Genomic DNA, 21,124 nt, shown 5'->3' with positions numbered 1-21,124 from the left:
CAGAGGGTTTAAAAAACCAAGATGTGGGTCTGCTGACTGTGCTTTCGTTCAGGGAGCTGAACCTGGTGAAAGACCAGCAGCACAGTCTTCTCACGCTGCTCCATGTTTTCCATCCAGCGTTACAGAAGCTCACGGCAGAGACGCTCGCTGTCTGTAAACCTTTGTTCATCTTTGACGGCCTGGATGAAAGCAGACTTTCTCTGGACTTCAACGACAAGAAGCTTGTGTCTGATGTCACACAGAGGTCATCAGTCAACGTGCTGCTGAGAAACCTCATCCAGGGGAATCTGCTTCCCTCGGCTCTCGTCTGGATAACCTCCAGACCTGCGGCGGCCAATCAGATCCCTCCTACATGTGTTGACAGGGTCACAGAAGTACGAGGCTTCACTGACGCCCAGAAGGAGGAGTACTTCAGGAGGAGATTCAGTGATGAAGAGCTGTGCAGCAGAATCATCTCACACATCAAGACTTCCAGGAGCCTCCACATCATGTGTCAAATCCCAGTCTTCTGCTGGATCAGTGCTACAGTTCTGGAGCACATGTTGACCACAGACCAGAGAGGAGAGCTGCCCAAGACCCTGACTGACCTGTACTCACACTTCCTGCTGGTTCAGACAAAGAGGAAGAACAACAAGTACGGTGAGGGACATGAGACGACTCCACAGCAGCTGACGGAGGCTGACAGGGACGTTCTCCTGAAGCTGGGGAGGCTGGCGCTTAAACATCTGAGGGAAGGAAACATCATGTTCTACCAAGAAGACCTGGAGTGGTGTGGTCTTAATGTCCCAGAGGCCTCGGTGTACTCAGGAGTTTGTACTGAGATCTTCAGAAGAGAGTGTGTGATCTTCCAGAAATCAGTCTACTGCTTTGTTCATCTGAGTGTTCAGGAGTTCCTGGCTGCAGTCTACATGTTCCACTGTTACACCAAGAGGAACACAGAAGAACTCAACAACTTCTTGGGAACATATAGGAACACATGGAGTAAAGTCTCCCTTGATGACCTCCTGAAGAGAACCATGGAGAAATCCCTCACCAGTACAAATGGTCATCTGGACCTGTTTGTCCGCTTCCTTCACGGCCTCAGTCTGGAGTCCAACCAGAGAGTCTTAGGAGGCCTCCTGGGTCTGACAGGGAACAATCCAGAGATCATCCAGAGAGTCATCAACAACCTGAAGGAGATGGACAGTGTTAACATTTCTCCTGACAGAAGCATCAACATCTTCCACTGTCTGACTGAGATGAACGACCACTCAGTTCATCAGCAGATGCAACAGTTCCTGACGTCAGAGAACAAATCAGGAGGAGAAACTCTCTGTCATCCACTGCTCAGCTCTGGCCTACATGCTGCAGATGTCAGAGGAGGTTCTGGATGAGTTGGACCTGGAGAAGTTCAACACATCAGACCAGGGTCGACGGAGACTGATCCCAGCTGTGAGGAACTGCAGGAAGGCTCTGTGAGTCCAGACATGATCAATAACATGTTCAATCAGTGTAGATGAGTCGTCCTTCAAATACACACAGTGTTAATGATTCTCATTGTTTTGGGCAGCATGGTGTTGCAGTGGTCAACACTGTTAGTGCAGCCTTTCTGTGAGGAGGAGGTTCTCCTTGTGTCTGCAGGGTTTTCTCTGGGTTCTCCAGCTTCCTCCTCAAACCCAAAGATGTACATATGGGAACAACTAGATCAGATGTGGAGAGTGAAATCCAATGTGATCACTGTGCTGGAGTTTGAGGGTTTCAGACATACGACCATGTGGGGTGCAAGGGAGATTATTGTATATACTGTGTATATATATATATATATATATATATATATATGAGCAAACAGCTAGCACAGTGTGAGGAGACGATCACTGAATAAGTGTTTTGGATTAGAATCACTGACGGTTCCTTTAAACTGAAGAAGCAGGAAATATAGTTTATTCTTCTTTCTTGTCAACTAGAATTCCCAGCCTGCGTTTGTACGCCACCACCAACCAGTGCAGTGTCCGTCCCTCCAGGTTCCTGACATGTTGCATTCACAATAATATGAGGTCACTGTAACCTTTGACCTTTGACCACTGAAATCTAATCAGTTTATCTTTGAGTCAAAATGTGAAGAAATCCCCTAAAGACAGACTTGAGATATCATGTTCAAGAGGCCATGAACATGTTTTGTGACCTTGTCCATTGACCTTTGACCACCTGAATCTAATGAGTTCCTCTGTTAGTCTGAATGAATTGTACCAAATTTGAAAGGATTCTCTTGAGGCTCTGATTTAATTCTCACAGATTTGATATTTTCTTTAATTACAGACTCCGTGGATGTGGACTCTCAGAGACTCAGTGTGAAGTCGTGGCCCTCAGCTCTGAAGTCAGACCCCTCACATCTGAGAGAACTGGATCTGAGTTTCAACGACCTGAAGGAGTCAGGAGTGAAGCTGCTGTGTTCTGGACTGGAGAGTCCAAACTGTCGACTGGAGACTCTGAGGTCCTTAAATCCTTGTTCACTTTTCCAACTTTCTTTCTTATTCGGTCATTATTTATTTGAATTGTCTCAGTTCTGCTCTGCTCACTGTCCCTCAGTCATCTGTCACTCACCCAGCCTGTCAGTCACGTCCACCTCATCAACTCCATTCACCTGCACTCACCTGCTCCTGATCACTAAGAAAGTGTCAGTAAATAACATGTGGACTGAGGCCGAGCACTCGTCCTCCTCAGGTTTCAAAATAAGACACATTCTTATTGAAACACGTTGGACAGTTGATAAGTATAGAAACAAACAGGAAGTGACTGTCAGGAGCCATCCCGACTTTAAACAGTGTTTAATTACACAAACCTGCTCAGTGACCAAACACACAGAGAAGGTGATGAATGAAACAATGGTCCAACATGTCTGATCTGATATTTATCTTCAGGTCACAGACTGGACTGAGGTCAGCAGCATGTTGAGAGTCTGTGTTGACATGATGACGATCCACAACAACAGGAGGACACATTCTAATATTCATATTCTTTATCCAGGTTGAAGAGCTGCAGACTGTCAGAGATCAGCTGTTTCTTCTCTGGCCTCAGCTCTGAAGTCAGACCCCTCTCATCTGAGAAAACTGGATCTGAGTGACAACGAGCTGCAGGATTCAGCAGTGAAGCTGCTGTGTTCTGGACTGGAGAGTCCAAACTGTCAACTGGAGACTCTGAGGTCCTTAAATCCTTGTTCACTTTTCCAACTTTCTTTCTTATTCGGTCATTATTTATTTGAATTGTCTCAGTTCTGCTCTGCTCACTGTCCCTCAGTCATCTGTCACTCACCCAGCCTGTCAGTCACGTCCACCTCATCAACTCCATTCACCTGCACTCACCTGCTCCTGATCACTAAGAAAGTGTCAGTAAATAACATGTGGACTGAGGCCGAGCACTCGTCCTCCTCAGGTTTTCAAAATAAGACACATTCTTATTGAAACATGTTGGACAGTTGATAAGTATAGAAACAAACAGGAAGTGACTGTCAGGAGCCATCCATACTTTAAACAGTGTTTAATTACACAAACCTGCTCAGTGACCAAACACAGAGAGGAAGCTGATAAATGAAACAATGGTCCAACATGTCTGATCTGATATTTATCTTCAGGTCACAGACTGGACTGAGGTCAGCAGCATGTTGAGAGACTGTGTTGACATGATGACGATCCACAACAACAGGAGGACACATTCAAATATTCATATTTCTTATCCAGGTTTAGGAGCTGCTGTCTGTCAGAGATCAGCTGTTCTTCTCTGGCTTCAGCTCTGAGGTCAAACCCCTCTCATCTGAGAGAACTGGATCTGAATAACAACGACCTGCAGGACTCAGGAGTGAAGGAGCTGTGTGGTTTTCTACAGTGTCCAACCTGTCGACTGGAGACTCTGAGGTCAGTTCACTGACTGACTTTTGTAGATCTCATATCTATAAAACAGCATTTAAACACAATTTATCTCCTCTAATTCTAATTTAACATAATTCCTCTTCATACATAACTTGAATCCATTCATTAATTAATTTGTGACATTTTAAATATTCAGCTACTTGTTAAAACACATCTGAGTTTAGTTCTGGATTTCCTAAACTGATCTGCAGGACAGAGACCGGGAACAAATAATCTATTTTTACTGAATCAGGACTCGTTTTTAGTCCAACATGTCTGATTTCATATTTATCTTCAATGTTATGAGTCTGTGCTGACATGGATATTTGTATGTTATTTTCACACATGAACTCAGTTTAATTTACAGTTAAGTTTTATTCTTTATCCAGGTTGGATCACTGCAGACTGTCAGAGATCAGCTGTTCTTCTCTGGCTTCAGCTCTGAGGTCAAACCCCTCTCATCTGAGAAAACTGGATCTGAGGGGAAACGACCTGCAGGACTCAGGAGTGAAGGAGCTGCTTGATCTAAAGCAGAGTCCAACCTGTCGACTGGAGACTGTGAGGTCAGTAGATGGTTGGAGTCAGTCCACGCTGCTTTCATCAGTATTTTACTAAACACAGTCAGTATCACAGTACAGATCCAGGGTCTGTGCTACCAAGCAGGATTTGTGGTTATCAGGTTAACTTCAGGTTTAGTTTTTTCAGTCCTACGAAGCTCGTCCACTTCTTAACGAGGTAGATCACCATGGTAACTTCTGATGAACGGCTAACCTGCTCCAGGTTAAGTTGGAGATCAACCCGTATAAAAGCTCCGCCCACTGACCACAGTGACTCTACACTGTTGTGTGGTGCACACTCTCCTTAAAGGGAAGGATAAGGGAAGTTTAAATCAACGTCTGGTTGGTTCAGTTGATCTCTAACTCACCCAGAACATCTCAATCTCTCCAGACTCATCCTGTCACCAAAACACCAGATGCACTCAGTCAGCTTCCTGAAGATAGGTCCATGTGTTTCTATTGAGTAGTGATGTCAGAGGTTTCCAAGACAGTGTGTGTCCTCACAGTCAGTGAGACAGTGTGTGTCCTCAGAGTCAGTGAGACAGTGTGTGTCCTCAGAGACAGTGAGACAGTGTGTGTCCTCAGAGTCAGTGAGACAGTGTGTGTCCTCAGAGTCAGTGAGACAGTGTGTGCCACATCCTGGGATTCAAACGTTTCTCATCAAGAATCTTCTTCTCTTCCACTCGTCTTGTTAGTAAACAACAGATTCAGATCTCGTGGCCTCGAGTTATTTATCTCGTTCACTCACGTTATTATGTCGTGGTCATGTAATATATTTTTATCAAATGCCACCAGGGGGCGCTGTAACTTACACATTGACACAATCCCAGATGTTTGACCAGCTGTTCTTCCTGCATTTAGCAGCTGTGACGGAGTTTCTTTTATTCTGGATCATGTGTTTGTTCTCCTCTGATTTTTATTATAGAACAGTTTGATCCTCGTTGTGAAATATGAGGCTCTGCTGTCAGTCAAACTGTCCATGTCTGTGATTGGTCATACGCAGTAAACCCCGCCCCTTTCATGTGCACGCTCAGATCTTGTTGAGGAAAACCTGAGTTAACTTAACGAGTTGATAACCAGCGTCATGTGACCACTTAACCTGACTGTGTTTGTCAGGTTAAGTTGAGCTGGATCTCAGAAAGATCTCCTGGACATGTTGAAGTGGCTTCGTAGTTCAGGCCTCAGTGTTTCCTCAGTGAAGCTGTGAGAGGAGAATGAGGACAGACGTCAGGATTGGACAGAGACACAGAGAGACAACAGTCGGCCAATCAGACGAGCCAGAAGCTGCTTGGGATCATTTGATTGAGTTGATGTGAAGACGACAGTTGTTTTCATGTGAACAGGAAATGAAGCTGGACCACAGCTGACAGCCTCACACGATGAACAGAGACGGGGTCGTCTTCATCTGATCTGAGACAGTTTGTTCTCTCACTTCATCAGTGAAGAACTGATCAGGTGGATCTTTGTCACAGCTCTGAGATCAGTGTGACTGAAGCCTCTCATCATCACCATGGTAACCAGGAGCTCTTTATACAGAGCAGAACCTCTGCTGAGGTCCATCTGTCTCATCTGGTCACAGTTTGTCAGAAGCAGATGTTCATCAACACACAGTGAAACATGTCTTCACCTGTAACAGCAGTAAATCCACCTCTCAGGTGTCCACTCTGCACTTTGACATGCAGAGGAAACACACTTAGCTCTTAGCGTGTTCATTCCAACACGTGAACATGAAGCAGAGAGGAAGCTGCTCCACCTCTGAACAGGACTGAAGTCCCTGCTGCTCTTTCTACTGGATGTGCTGCATCACTGACTCACAGCTGATGAAGTGAGTCTCTGGAAACACTGATGTCTTCTTCTCTCAACAGATTGTGATCTTTGTGAAGGTGAGTGTGAAGAGGACAGTGTGTGTGGACGGAGGCTGAGCTGTGTCCTGAGGATCCAGAGGCTGAAGCAGCAGCAGCTTTTGTGTAGTCTCCAATCTACACAACCCCTAATCTGCATGTGTTTGTGAGATGAAGCCGGAGCACCTGTTTAAAACACGGGGAGAACATGCAGACTCCACACAGGAAGACCCCATCTGAACCGGATTCAAACCAGCAACCTTCTTGCCCCGATTGTGTTTATTCACATGAGGAATGTGTTTATTGAAATGACACAACACAAGCAGAATATATAAACACTCTGATCAGAGAGAAGTTGTCTAAATAATTGATAAGATTCTCAGCTGTTTCTGAGATTTCTATTCTTGATGGTGTATTAGTGCCGACTGGGGGCAGATGGTGGTTGATATTATTTATAATTGTTAGAATTTTATCATTAAAGGTCATAAAGATATTGTTATTCAGGGATGGAGGGATACTGGGTTGGGTGGAGGTGTGACTCTGTCAGCTACAGAGCTGAAGACAAACCTGGGGTTGTTTTTATTTTCTTATATTAATGTGGATTAGTAGGCAGCTCTTGCTTTGTGGAGCCTTCTTATTAACTTTAACACTATTTTTCCAGGCTAGGTGATTTTCAGCACAGTTGATGGAGCGCCACTTCCTTTAGTTTTCTTGACGCTTGTTTTAATTCATGTGTGTTGGAATTATACCAGGGAGCTAATTTACTATGTTCTACACGCTTCTTTAGAGGCGCTGTGGAGTCCAATGTAAATCGTAATGACTTTACTGAGCTATCGACTAGATGGTCAATCTCAGTGGAGCTCGGGTTCTTAAAGAATTCGTTGGTTATATCGAGGGATAATATGGGTTTAAATGTAATTGGAATTATTTCCTTAAATTTAGCTACAGCACTATCAGGTAGACATCTAGAAAATGAGTTTTTTATTAATGGCCTATATTCTGATGAGAAATCCAAGGTTATTAAATTGTGGTCAATAGAATCTGTTGTACTAGCTCATAACGTGTCACTGCTTTTATGGAAAAAAATAAAATTATTTGATTGCCAATTATTGATTTCATGAGATCATCACTTCAGTTTAAACAGAAATCTGTCCTTGCTGCTGTTACTTTACTCACATCGTGATGGTTGAGATTAGAGAAGAATTATTTACAACTGACAAAAGAACTTAAAAAACAAGAAGTAATTACAAAAACTTTATTGGTATCTCCCTGTTAAAAAAACAAAACAAAACAACTGAAGAAATAAGAGGGTGATTTGAGTTTAACTTGGAGACAAAACAAGATACAGCGGAGATCAGAATTTGTTAAGATGTCCACTTCTAAACTGCATTTGTAGGTTTTGGGTCAGTGTGTATGACTGAGGGAAGTGTTTTCAACAACAAATATCACAGTGTGGAACATCTAATTTCACGATAGTAGGGTGTCATGATGCGTGTACCAGGCCAGATTGGCAACAGATATTCCCGTCCCCGATATCCGCAAAATTATGAGACTCTTTTTCTACACATTTCCACTGGAGCAGCTTAACACCAAGGCCAGTTTTGAGTTTGACAGGGTTCATGTTTAACAGAGAACAGAGTCTTTCAGCAAGCATTCAAACGCCGCAGACACAGGAAGCGAGGCCGGGGGGGGAAATGAACATCACCGTCACATTCAGATTTTACTTCTTGCCCGATTTCTTGATTCCGCTGCCACCTGGAGGGGAAAAAGGGAAAGTTAACAAAACCTCCAATCTGACCAGTTATTCCTGTGGTCAAGTAGAGCCATGTTTTAATATCAAATAGGTGAATGAATGTGTTCGTGTGTCTAAAAGACAAAGACTATACATGGAATTTGAACTTCCTGGGAGTTCATATGATCCATTACATGTGAGGTTTAAATAATCAAAACATTCACATTACAGTCCAGACCATGAGTATTTATACAATTTACAACTCTCTTGTTCTTGCTTCAGCAAAGTCACATTGAAAGAAAATTTAAAAAAAGAAACTACACATATCAGACTGAGACACTTTCAATACATCAGGAAGCATCTCTACCCTCTAGTTCTGCAGTGCTGCTCCAACAAGGGAAATCAGGAGCTGGTTTATGAGTCAACCACAGCACCGTGTTGAGAATAAACTAACATGATTGATTAAGACAATATTGATAATTATATCATGATCATTTGGAAGTTTTGTTTTATGAGGGTGGGTTGCTTCCAATTTGTTTGTGTGCCTGATACCACGTATAAATGACCATGTGACACGTGTTCAGATCATATGTTTAGATCAGGTTGTTATGGTTCTTCTCTCCACTGTGTGTTCATGCAAACAACTTAAAGGAGCTATAATGACACCGTTTCTCATCTACCTCTAACTAACTAGCTCTTACCTAAATTTCCTTTTGCAGCTTTGACCTTCAGTGCATCCAAAGCCTTCTGGTCTTCCTTCTGCTTCTGCTTGTAGGCGACATCCTCCTGCAGACACAACGCAAGCTTACAATCCTCTGACTTCACGCCTGTCCCATGTCGCTCTTATATCTGGGTTACAACTAACAGTCAGTTTTTAACCATTAGTTAATAATAAAAAAAATACACAAAAACAGCTTCATCATCATCTTCCTGAAACACATATCCAACGGACACTAGACGGAGCTTTGTGAACAAGTGGGGGCTTTCTATAATCGTTCCTGGCAAATTGTAAACAATACAAGTACTGTGTATATTATTCATCATGTACAATCGTCATGGAGCGACAGTTTAGCCCGAGAGGAAAACTCACTTCGTCCATTTCCTTGGACTGTTTCTTTGGGGCCTTCAGTGGTTTCTTCTTGCCTCCTGAGGACACAATGAGTGAATGTTAGCGCACAATCTGGAAATAACAACATCTTAAAAACACTGAAGGCGTGGACTTCCAATGCCATGCACATCGAGAGCACGTTATCGTTCGACGTCATTGGTGCACATCGATGAGATCATGTCAGTTTATTAGAACATACGGTTATTATAGCTGTCGGTAACTCAAGCTGCTAAAAAAAATGACATCGATTTTGATTGGCTAATTTATCTAAGCCATTTATCTAAGATATTGTTATTCAGGGATGGAGGGATACTGGGTTGGGTGGAGGTGTGACTCTCTGTCAGCTACAGAGCTGAAGAGAAACCTGGGGTTGTTTTTATTTTCTTCTATTAATGTGGATTAGTAGGCAGCTCTTGCTTTGTGGAGCCTTCTTATTAACTTTAACGCTATTTTCCCAGGCTAAGTGATTTTCAGCACAGTTGTTGGAGCGCCACTTCCTTTCTAGTTTTCTTGACGCTTGTTTTAATTCATGTGTGTTGGAATTATACCAGGGAGCAAATTTACTATGTTCTACATGCTTCTTCTTTAGAGGTGCTGTGGAGTCTAATGTAAATCGTAATGACTTTACTGAGCTATCGACAAGATGGTCAATCTCAGTGGAATTTGGGTTTTTAAAGAATTCGTTGGTTAAATCGAAGGATAATACGGGATAATGAGAAATTGAAGGTTATTAAATTATGGTCTGATAGGATTATGTGGAAGTACTATAGGTCAAGTGTGTGGTTACAGCAATGAGTAGGTAGGTGTACACACTGACTGAAACCAATTGAGTCTAGTACTGAAATAAATGCTACGCTAAGGCATCATTATTATGTCAACATGAATATTAAAGTCACCGATAATAATAATTTTATTTGTTTTAAAGTTTGATAAAAACTCAGGGAATTCCGTTAAAAATTCAGAATAAGCCCCCGGAGCTCGTTAAACTACAGCAAATATGATTGGCTGTTGGTATTTCTTGGATTGGTGTGGAAGACTAAGAACAAGACTTTCAAATGAGTTGTAGCTTAGTTCAGGTTTAGGATTAATTGATAGACTTGAGTTAAAAACAGCAGCAACTCCACCTCCTCGGCCAAAGTGTCAGGGAACGTGTGTATTTACATGACTGGGGGGGGGGGGAGTAGATTCATTTAGGCTGACATATTCATCAGGATGGAGCCAGGTCTCAGTGAGGGACAATAAATCAATGTTGTGATCTGAGACTGGTTCATTTACTAAAATAGCCTTCGATGACAGTGATCTTATGTTTAAAAGTCCACATTTAAAAGTCTTTGTTTGTTGTGTTGTTGCAGAGGTTGTGTTAATTTGTATTAGTTTTTTTTGTGTGGAATTCTCCCTCTGTTATTGTTGATTTAAATAATGTAATGGGACGGGGGACAGACACAGTCCTCTATGGGGTTGTGGTTGTGTGACTGGTCCAGAGGGAGCGCAGAGAAGTGTGTAGCACTGCAGCTCTGCGTCCTGGTCCCAACTCTGGGTCGTCATTTTATACACTGAGTAATATTCCTAGATAAGAGAGCTGCTCCATCCCAAGTGGGAGGAACGCGTCTCTCCCAACAAGACCAGGTTTCCTCCAAAGAGTTTGCCAGTTGTCTACAAAGCCCGGAACCGTTCACAGGACAGCACCTGGACAGACAGCGGGTAAAAGACAACATGCGGCTAAACATCACCGGTCGTGTTCGGAAGAGGTCCAGAGGAAACTACAGAGTCCGACATCGTTTTTGCAAAAGCACACACGGACTCCACATTAACTTCAGTGAGCTCCGACATACGAAGCCGGAAGTCGTTGCTGCCGACGTGAATTACGACCTGACTGTATTTAACCAGCGGAATAACCAGAGTTTGCTTCTCAATGACGCAGCCGTTGAGCAGAGAGAATCTGTTTGAACCGTGAGCTGGTGGCTCTTTAATCGTGGGCTTTTTAAAGATAGCACGATGCCCCCTCCGGGCAGTCACCCAGCCGCCCCGGGCTCCCGAGGGACAAGTCGGGGGACAAGTCGAGGGACTGCGAGCGGAGGCTCAGCTACTTGTCCTGTTTGTCAAAGACAGATTGTCCACGTTCCCTCCTACACGACACTGCTACGGCAACCATACCTGAACACATCAACATGGTGATGGGTTTATCTTCATATTGGATGTAAATATATGACTTTAATGTTAAAACACACACACGCACGCACGCACACACACACACACACACACACACACACACACACACACACACACACACACAGATGTTATTTCCAGTAACTGCATAGGGGAGGAGCAGCCAGTGAAAGTGAAAGTGTTCGAACTACAAGGAGCAGACGGAGGAGACGTGAAGTCTGAGGCTGGTGAGTGTTCAGCAACATTTATATTATTTATTCATATTATTTTACTGTCACAGACTCTGAGTCAGTTTTCTACTCGTGGACTTTAGAGAGAAGAAGAGTCAGGATGAACTTCTGTCAATCAATCAACAGTTTGACTCAACGCTGTGATTGGCAGAGTCCAACACATTAAACCTACAACTGTCTCAGGTTACCGTGACAACAGGGAAACAGTGTAGGAGCGTTGACTCTGTTATATTTGAAGAAACACTGAATTTACGTACCTGGCTTCATTGTGTGTGTTTCAGCTCACAGTCAGTGTCAGTGTTTTTCCTCTCAGACTGAAGATGAGTGGTTATGAGGAGGAAGAGGAGGACAGAGCAGAGTCTCCAGGGTTCAGCTGTGTGTCTCTGAAGAGTGACCAGTCCAAAGGAGAGCCTCCAAACTTCAGTACTGAACCTGGACCCTCACACACAGAGTAAGAGACCTGCTACAAACATGTGAACCTCCAAACTGAATCCTCAGAGAATGAACCAGTGAATGATGTGTTCTGAATAAAAACATGTTTGTGTTTGCAGAGGTCAGGACCACAGACTGAGAGCAGAGTCTCCAGGGTCCAGCTGTGTGTCTCTGAAGAGTGACCGGTCCAAAGGAGAGCCTCCAAACTTCAGTACTGAACCTGGACCCTCACAAACAGAGTAAGAGACTATTTCTACTGTGAACTGCTCTGAAGAGGATTTAGTTTCCTCTAGTGTGGCCCCTGCATTAGGACACAGCCTCATTGAAGTTGGTGACTGATCTCTCAGAATCACTCAAAGAGCTCAGACCTCCACCAAGAACCAACACGCTCCTTATGAAACCACTTTGGAATTCACTAGAGACTCATTTTTATTTGGATCTGCACCAAATTCCACACACTGGTAAACATCAGTCCTCTGAACATGTCTGTGAAAGAGGACCCCCCCCCCCCCTGATCTGGTTCACAGACCACAACCTTCCACCAAGTTTACTGGTAATATGTCGTTTTTTTATAATCCCACTAACCAACCAACCAACACACAAATATACAGGGTGAAAACAAAACCTCCTTGACAGAAGTAATGACAACCTGTGGCTGTGACATGTGAGTTACCAGGAAATGTCTTCACAGAGAGAGGAAGAGGAGTCATGTTTCTGAGGAGGAGCAGTCGTCCTGCTGTGCTTCGTGTCAGGACGTCCTGAAGGATCCAGTCTCCACCAGCTGTGGACACTGGTTCTGCAGACAGTGCATCACCTCATACTGGGACCAGTCTGGTTCTTCAGGAGACTCCTCCTGTCCCCAGTGTGGAAAAAGATCCAGAACAGGAGCTGGAACTCAGACAGCCGGTCAGAGCAGCACTGTACATGTGTCTGCTGATGTCTTCACTTCTGACATCAGCACATGTTGTTTTATTTTGTTCCTTCATACAGCATCAACATTTAACATCGTTATAAAAGCACAAAGTTAAAAAGCTTTTATTTTCTGTAGTTTTTCTGTATCTGATGAAAACAATCAGCAGATTCTCAGATTCTCTGTCTCTGACATTGTTTCTTGTCTTTCAGCAGATCGTGGTCTGCAGGAGGTTTTAGATGAACATAAGCTCAGTCTGAGGAGGAGATGTGAACATGTGACTGAAGGAACTGATGAAACAGGAAGTAGAACCCTCCTCAACAGGATCTACACTGAGCTCTACATCACAGAGGGACAGAGTGAAGAGGTTAATACTCATCATGAGGTGAGGCAGCTTGAGACGGCTTCCAAGATGAAGAGCCTCCACGACACTCCCATCAAGTGCCACGACATCTTTAAAGCCTCAACTGACCAGCAGAGCAGCATCAGAGTCGTCCTGACCAACGGCGTCGCTGGCATTGGAAAAACCTTCTCGGTGCAGAAGTTCACTCTGGACTGGGCAGAGGGTTTAGAAAACCAAGATGTGCGTCTGCTGACTGTGCTTTCATTCAGGGAGCTGAACCTGGTGAAAGACCAGCAGCACAGTCTTCTCACGCTGCTCCGTGTTTTCCATCCAACGTTACAGAAGCTCACGGCAGAGACGCTCGCTGTCTGTAAACCTTTGTTCATCTTGGACGGCCTGGATGAAAGCAGACTTTCTCTGGACTTCAACGACAGGAAGGTTGTGTCTGATGTCACACAGAGGTCATCAGTCAACGTGCTGCTGACAAACCTCATCCAGGGGAATCTGCTTCCCTCGGCTCTCGTCTGGATAACCTCCAGACCTGCGGCGGCCAATCAGATCCCTCCTACATGTGTTGACAGGGTCACAGAAGTACGAGGCTTCACTGACACCCAGAAGGAGGAGTACTTCAGGAGGAGATTCAGTGATGAAGAGCTGTGCAGCAGAATCATCTCACACATCAAGACGTCCAGGAGCCTCCACATCATGTGTCAAATCCCAGTCTTCTGCTGGATCAGTGCTACAGTTCTGGAGCACATGTTGACCACAGACCAGAGAGGAGAGCTGCCCAAGACCCTGACTGACCTGTACTCATACTTCCTGCTGGTTCAGACAAAGAGGAAGAACAACAAGTACGGTGAGGGACATGAGACGACTCCACAGCAGCTGACGGAGGCTGACAGGGACGTTCTCCTGAAGCTGGGGAGGCTGGCGTTTGAACATCTGGAGGAAAGAAACATCATGTTCTACCAAGAAGACCTGGAGCGGTGTGGTCTTAATGTCACAGAGGCCTCGGTGTACTCAGGAGTTTGTACTGAGATCTTCAGAAGAGAGTGTGTGATCTTCCAGAAATCAGTCTACTGCTTTGTTCATCTGAGTGTTCAGGAGTTTCTGGCTGCAGTCTACATGTTCCACTGTTACACCAAGAGGAACACAAAAGAACTCAACAACTTCTTGGGAACATATAGGAACACACACAGTAACTTCCCCCTGGATGACCTCCTGAAGAGAACCATGGAGAAATCCCTCACCAGTACAAATGGTCATCTGGACCTTTTTATTCGCTTCCTTCACGGCCTCAGTCTGGAGTCCAACCAGAGAGTCTTAGGAGGCCTACTGGGTCGGACAAGGAACAATCCAAAGATCATCCAGAGAGTCATCAACAACCTGAAGAAGATGAAGAGTGATGACATTTCTCCTGACAGAAGCATCAACATCTTCCACTGTCTGACTGAGATGAACGACCACTCAGTTCATCAGCAGATGCAACAGTTCCTGACGTCAGAGAACAAATCAAAGGAGAAACTCTCTGAGATCCACTGCTCAGCTCTGGCCTACATGCTGCAGATGTCAGAGGAGGTTCTGGATGAGTTGGACCTGAAGAAGTTCAACACATCAGACCAGGGTCGACAGAGACTGATCCCAGCTGTGAGGAACTGCAGGAAGGCTCTGTGAGTCCAGACATGATCAATAACATGTTCAATCAGTGTAGATGAGTCGTTCTTCAAATACACACAGTGTGTGTGTGTGTGTGTGTGTGTGTGTGATAAAGTTATTATTATATGTATACATATACATTCTCATTGTTCTCATGTACATACAGAACAACTAGATCAGATGTGGAGAGTGAAATCCAATGTGATCACTGTGCTGGAGTTTGAGGGTTCAGACATACGACCATGTGGGGTGCAAGTGTGATTATTGTATATACTGTATATATTTATTTGAGCAAACAGCTAGCACAATGTGAGGAGACAATCACTGAATACGTGTTTTCGATGAGAATCACTGACTGTTCAACGCCAACCAGTTCAGTGTGAGTCCCCCTAATTCTAACAGATATTTTCTTTAATTACAGACTCGGTGGTTATCGACTCTCAGAGACTCTCTGTGAAGTCGTGGCCTCAGCTCTGAAGTCAGACCCCTCACATCTGAGAGAACTGGATCTGAGTGTAAACGAGCTGAAGGATTCAGCAGTGAAGCTGCTGTGTTCTGGACTGGAGAGTCCAAACTGTCGACTGGAGACTCTGAGGTCCTTAAATCTTTGTTCACTTTTCCAACTTTCTTTCTTATTCGGTCATTATTTATTTGAATTGTCTCAGTTCTGCTCTGCTCACTGTCCCTCAGTCATCTGTCACTCACCCAGCCTGTCAGTCACGTCCACCTCATCAACTCCATTCACCTGCACTCACCTGCTCCTGATCACTAAGAAAGTGTCAGTAAATAACATGTGGACTGAGGCCGAGCACTCGTCCTCCTCAGGTTTTCAAAATAAGACACATTCTTATTGAAGTATAGAAACAAACAGGAAGTGACTGTCAGGAGCCATCCCTACTTTAAACAGTGTTTAATTACACAAACCTGCTCAGTGACCAAACACACAGAGAAGAAGGAGATGAATGAAACAATGGTCCAACATGTCTGATCTGATATTTATCTTCAGGTCACAGACTGGACTGAGGTCAGCAGCATGTTGAGAGTCTGTGTTGACATGATGACGATCCACAACAACAGGAGGACACATTCTAATATTCATATTTTTTTATCCAGGTTGTGGGGCTGCAGTCTGTCAGAGATCAGCTGTTCTTCTCTGGCTTCAGCTCTGAGGTCAAACCCCTCTCATCTGAGAGAACTGGATCTGAATAACAACGACCTGCAGGACTCAGGAGTGAAGGAGCTGTGTGGTTTTCTACAGAGTCCAACCTGTCGACTGGAGACTCTGAGGTCAGTTCACTGACTGACTTTTGTAGATCTCATATCTATAAAACAGCATTTAAACACAATTTATCTCCTTTCATTCTAATTTAACATAATTCCTCTTCATACATAACATGAATCCATTCATTAATTAATTTGGGACATTTTAAATATTCAGCTGTTAAAACACATCTGAGTTTAGTTCTGGATTTCCTAAACTGATCTGCAGGACAGAGACCGGGTCCAAATAATCTATTTCTACTGAATCAGGACTCGTTTTTAGTCCAACATGTCTGATTTCATATTTATCTTCCATGTTATGATTCTGTGTGACATGAATGTTTGTTTGTTATTTTCACACATGAACTCAGTTTAATTTACAGTTCAGTTTTATTCTTTATCCAGGTTGTGGGACTGCAGACTGTCAGAGATCAGCTGTTCTTCTCTGGCTTCAGCTCTGAGGTCAAACCCCTCTCATCTGAGAGAACTGGATCTGAGTAACAACGACCTGCAGGACTCAGGAGTGAAGGAGCTGCTTGATCTACAGCAGAGTCCAACCTGTCGACTGGAGACTGTGAGGTCAGTAGATGGTTGGAGTCAGTCCACGCTGCTTTCATCAGTATTTTACGAAACACAGTCAGTATCACAGTACAGATCCAGGGTCTGTGCTACCAAGCAGGATTTGTGGTTATCAGGTTAAAAAAAGCTTTTATTTTGAACGTGAAGTTCCTGTATAGACGCGGACTTCCTGTTATGAATCTGTAACTTCACAAAGGAAAAGTTTGATATTTTTAGCGACCCTCCGAAGAGGCACACGCTCTTACGGTGTTGTTTAGGGAAGTTTCAAATAAACCTGAAAACATCAGTTGAAAGTTTCGACCATCTTTCAGGGATATGCTACAGATAGATAAAGGATAGTTTTCATTTTTGTCCATAATTCAAATATTTCGTTTGTTAGTGTAAGCTATTTTATTTAGTGGCTTTATTATGGAAGATTGATGTGTAGTTCCTGTTATAAGCAGGGTGTTGGTTGGGACTCTTGTTTTGAAAGGGGTTCTAACGGAGGAGGGTTCTGTTGATAGAGAAGTTTTGAAGTGTGAAGGAAAGTAACCGAGTGTGATGTCCCGATTCAATAACCATCTCTCGTGTCCTTCTTCGGCTGAGGCCTGTGACAGTATGAGAACAACACGCTCGGCTACATTAGTCTTTTGTGGTTCATGTTATTTATACAGAAGGAGAGTCTGACAGTTTGAAGCGACGCTATACGTCATGGCGCTAATACAAGAAATCGTGCCAAACAAAAGACTAAGTGTCTAAGAGCAGCAGCTACATGCAGCCCGCTGAACAAGGGCTCTGTGCGAAACGTCCATGCAAAATGTAACTTCATCAAAATACTAGATTACAATTATCTATTGCGTATACACTTCCGTATATTAGCGCCATGACGTATGGCGTCTATAGAGGAACTTCACTTTCAAAATAAAAGCATGTAAAAAAAGCTCTGTTTTTCTAATTAATTTTTTTTCCTGTTTTTCCGAGATAATTATCTCGGAAAAACAGAAAAAAATAATAATTAGAAAAACAGAACTTATCTCGGAATTTCCGAGATAGTTATCTCAGAAAAACAGAACTTTTTTTTTTTTCAAGTGAATGCAATACGCTTCCGTATAATAGCTTAAAAAGAGTAAACATAAAAAAAAGGCCAGTTTGTATTCAATAATGACTAAAGTCCATTTCAGTGCTGTCATCTCTTCTGTTTTTTCCCTCAGCCACGTACAGCGATCAACCGTCGGGTGAAAGGATGTGACGCATATTTTAGTTGACGAAATATTAAAACAAAAAGTGAGAGCAGGTCAGACTGGAGGCAAACACAGAAACTGAAGCTCAGTACAAACCAACTGCAGCTTCTGCTCTGATCAAGAAGCTGCAGCGCTGATCTCTGAGCAGCTGTGACCAGAGAAACTGGGTGTTTTCACTGTTTCCACTGTTAAGAAGCAGCTTCACGTGAACGAGCTCTAATCTCACTGGGTGTGTCTCTGAGTGAGCGAGAGGGGGCGGGGCCCCGGGGGCCTGTGTGTCTGCTATCTGAGAGCGCACACACACACACACACACACACACACACACACACACACACACACACACACACACACATTCGCCCGCTCCTGGTATTTCATGATGGCCTGATACGATGATTTAAAAAATTAACGTGAACGTGACGTTCACTCAAGTTCACGTTCATCATATGAAAACTGATTTGTTAAGTTCACCGTTCGTGAAAAATATGTGCGACACTGTACTGGGAGCCACTGCAGAGGGGCTGAAGAGCCGCATGCGGGCTCCAGAGCTGCGGGTTGCGACCCTTGCTCTAAGCAGTACCCAAGGTCAGGTTAGAGATAAAGGGCCAACTCGCAGTACATTGTAGGATCTACGCTCATGGACTTTCATATCTAATTCAGACGCCCAGACAGAGCACCAACTCCAATTCTTTTGCGTATGACATCAGTGGCTAGCCGTAAAGGTTAGGTATGCATGCTTTAGTGGATTCGCTGTTGGGATGGGTGACGCAAGGTGAGGGAGATATACTGGGATGCTGTGGGAGACATCTTCAGACTTATGGGTGACAATTGATCATGATACTCTGTTAGCGTTGGTATATTGTTTCACCTTCTGGTCTCCTTGATGCATCAAGTCTACATTAAATTCTCCTGCATGAGACATCAGCTGCTGCCTGAGTTCTCCTTTCACCAGCTTCCAGAAAACTTCCATCCCACTGATCAGTTGGATCTTTGTCATAGCTCTGAGATCAGTGTGACTGAAGCCTCTCATCATCACCATGGTAACCATGAGCTCTTTATACAGACCAGAACCTCTGCTGAAGTCCATCTGTCTCATCTGGTCCCAGTTTGTCAGAAGTAGATGTTCATCAACACACAGTGAAACATGGCTTCACCTGTAACAGCAGTAAATCCACCTCTCAGGTGTCCACTCTGCACTTTGACATGCAGAGGAAACACACTTAGCTCTTAGCGTGTTCATTCCAACACGTGAACATGAAGCAGAGAGGAAGCTGCTCCACCTCTGAACAGGACTGAAGTCCCTGCTGCTCTTTCTACTGGATGTGCTGCATCACTGACTCTCAGCTGATGAAGTGAGTCTCTGTAAACACTAATGTCTTCTTCTCTCAACAGTTGGTGATCTTTGTGAAGGAGAGTGTGAAGAGGACAGTGTGTGTGGACGGAGGCTGAGCTGTGTCCTGAGGATCCAGAGGCTGAAGCAGCAGCAGCTTGTGTGTAGTCTCCAATCTACACAACCCCTAATCTGCATGTGTTTGTGAGATGAAGCCGGAGCACCTGGAGAAAACACGGGGAGAACGTGCAGACTCCACACAGGAAGACCCCATCTGAACCGGATTCAAACCAGCAACCTTCTTGCCCCGATTGTGTTTATTCACATGAAGAATATGTTTATTGAAATGACACAACACAAGCAGAATATATAAACCCTCTCTAAAGAGTCACATACAGTGTATTTTAGTTTGCCTTTATTATTTTCCACCTTTGTCCCTCAGTATGTCTCCATGTGTGTAGAACCACATTCTGTGTATATGTTTGTTTGTTTATGAACTTATAGTTCCTGGATTCACGTCACAAATTGATTTAGTTCGACACAAAGTTCAACACATTTAAATCACTTTGATTTAAAATCAGAGTTTTGTCTTTGACACAAAAGATCAGGTTTAGTTCAGGCCAGGTTTAAGTTTAGGTTAGTTTAACCATTACATCAAACATTTCATCAGCCTGAATCAACACTGATTCATTAAAAACATTAAAATAATTATCGACCAGAATCCACAACTTCAAATGTACGTCTTTACACATTTCATATTCTCAAGATGGACATTGTTTTTAAAGTGTTTGTGAAATCCAAAACATTGCCACCGAGAGTAACACACAACATAATTAAATGTGCCGTAGAAAATTAAATATATGAACAGATGAAATATTGCAAATCAAACAGTGAGTTCAGTAAAATCTCAACAACACTTTGTTTGTGGAACAATAATTACTCATGATTTCATTGAAATTTGATTCACCTTTAATTAGCATCTGTCCTGCATATAATACAATTAAAGTGGTTGTACTGAACTTCATTTTATGTGTTTGTAAACAAAACAACTGAAATGAATCCCATTCCAAGATTACATTTGAAAAAAGGATTTCAAACTCACCTTAAAGTTGAACATCGGAGTGAAGTCAGTGAAAGAAGTTGGAAATTCTGATCTGCCAGTTTGTGCTTCCTCAGTCGAAAGAGTCAAAGTTAGCTCCTTTTCCCAAAGGCTGCTGAGAGCTAATTAATCGTGTTGGCATGTGATCGTGGACAGAGGTAGTGGACCATGGTCCTGTTGGCAGCTGAAGTGGATCCTGATGGCGGCAGAGGATCATGACGATGGATTGTGGAATATGGTGGCATGTCATCGTGGTGGCTGCTGACCGTGGACTATGATTACAACAAGACTGCTTGATGTACAATATGTCTCCTCAGATACTCGACCATTACTGACAATAATCCATCAATTCATTGACCTTCCATTATGCTACAAACTGTTTATTCTAATCAATGCTGTAAATACTTGTATCTTTCTGATGTTCTCTGTTACACGTGACATCTATTGCACGTCTGTCCGTCCTGGGAGAGGGATCCTCACGTGTCTCTGAGGTTTCTACCTTCTTTTTACCCTGTTAAAAGGTTTTTTTAGTAGTTTTTCCTGACTCTTGTTGAGGGTTAAGAACAGAGGATGTCACACCTTGTTAAACTCTATGAGACAAATTGTGATTGTGAATATGGGCTATACAAATAAAGTTTGATTGATTGATCCCTCTCACACGATGTCTGATTCATGGTCGACCATCACAATCCACGATGTGGCCGCAGCCTCGGCTCTGGATCTGTGGACGATAAGGCAAAGGGACTCCGGGGAAGAAGTCAAGTCAGTAACATGTATTGATG

At 43.5% G+C, this 21,124-nt stretch overlaps 1 protein-coding gene and 1 long non-coding RNA gene across 2 annotated transcripts; one reads left to right on the top strand and one right to left on the bottom strand.

The window, feature by feature from the left end:
- Window positions 1–7,519: 7,519 nt before the first annotated feature.
- On the bottom strand, window positions 7,520–9,170 carry LOC117762067 (translation machinery-associated protein 7-like; the record flags this gene model as incomplete). Its single annotated transcript, XM_034586515.1, has 3 exons — window positions 7,520–8,034; window positions 8,713–8,797; window positions 9,102–9,170. Coding segments are annotated over 3 exons (189 nt in total), but the record flags the coding sequence as incomplete, so codon positions are not given.
- Window positions 9,171–11,472: 2,302 nt separating this feature from the next.
- LOC117762087 lies at window positions 11,473–12,680 on the top strand. The gene is made up of 3 exons (XR_004613935.1): window positions 11,473–11,512; window positions 11,829–11,966; window positions 12,639–12,680. It is a non-coding gene; the product is annotated as an uncharacterized LOC117762087 (long non-coding RNA).
- The last annotated feature ends 8,444 nt before the right edge of the window (window positions 12,681–21,124 follow it).

Source organism: Hippoglossus hippoglossus, chromosome 5, assembly GCF_009819705.1.
Source record: "Hippoglossus hippoglossus isolate fHipHip1 chromosome 5, fHipHip1.pri, whole genome shotgun sequence".
In the NCBI taxonomy this organism is placed as follows: Eukaryota; Metazoa; Chordata; class Actinopteri; order Pleuronectiformes; family Pleuronectidae; genus Hippoglossus; species Hippoglossus hippoglossus.
The sequence above is the reverse complement of the archived record's forward strand: the minus strand, read 5'-3'. Positions and strand labels throughout refer to the sequence as shown.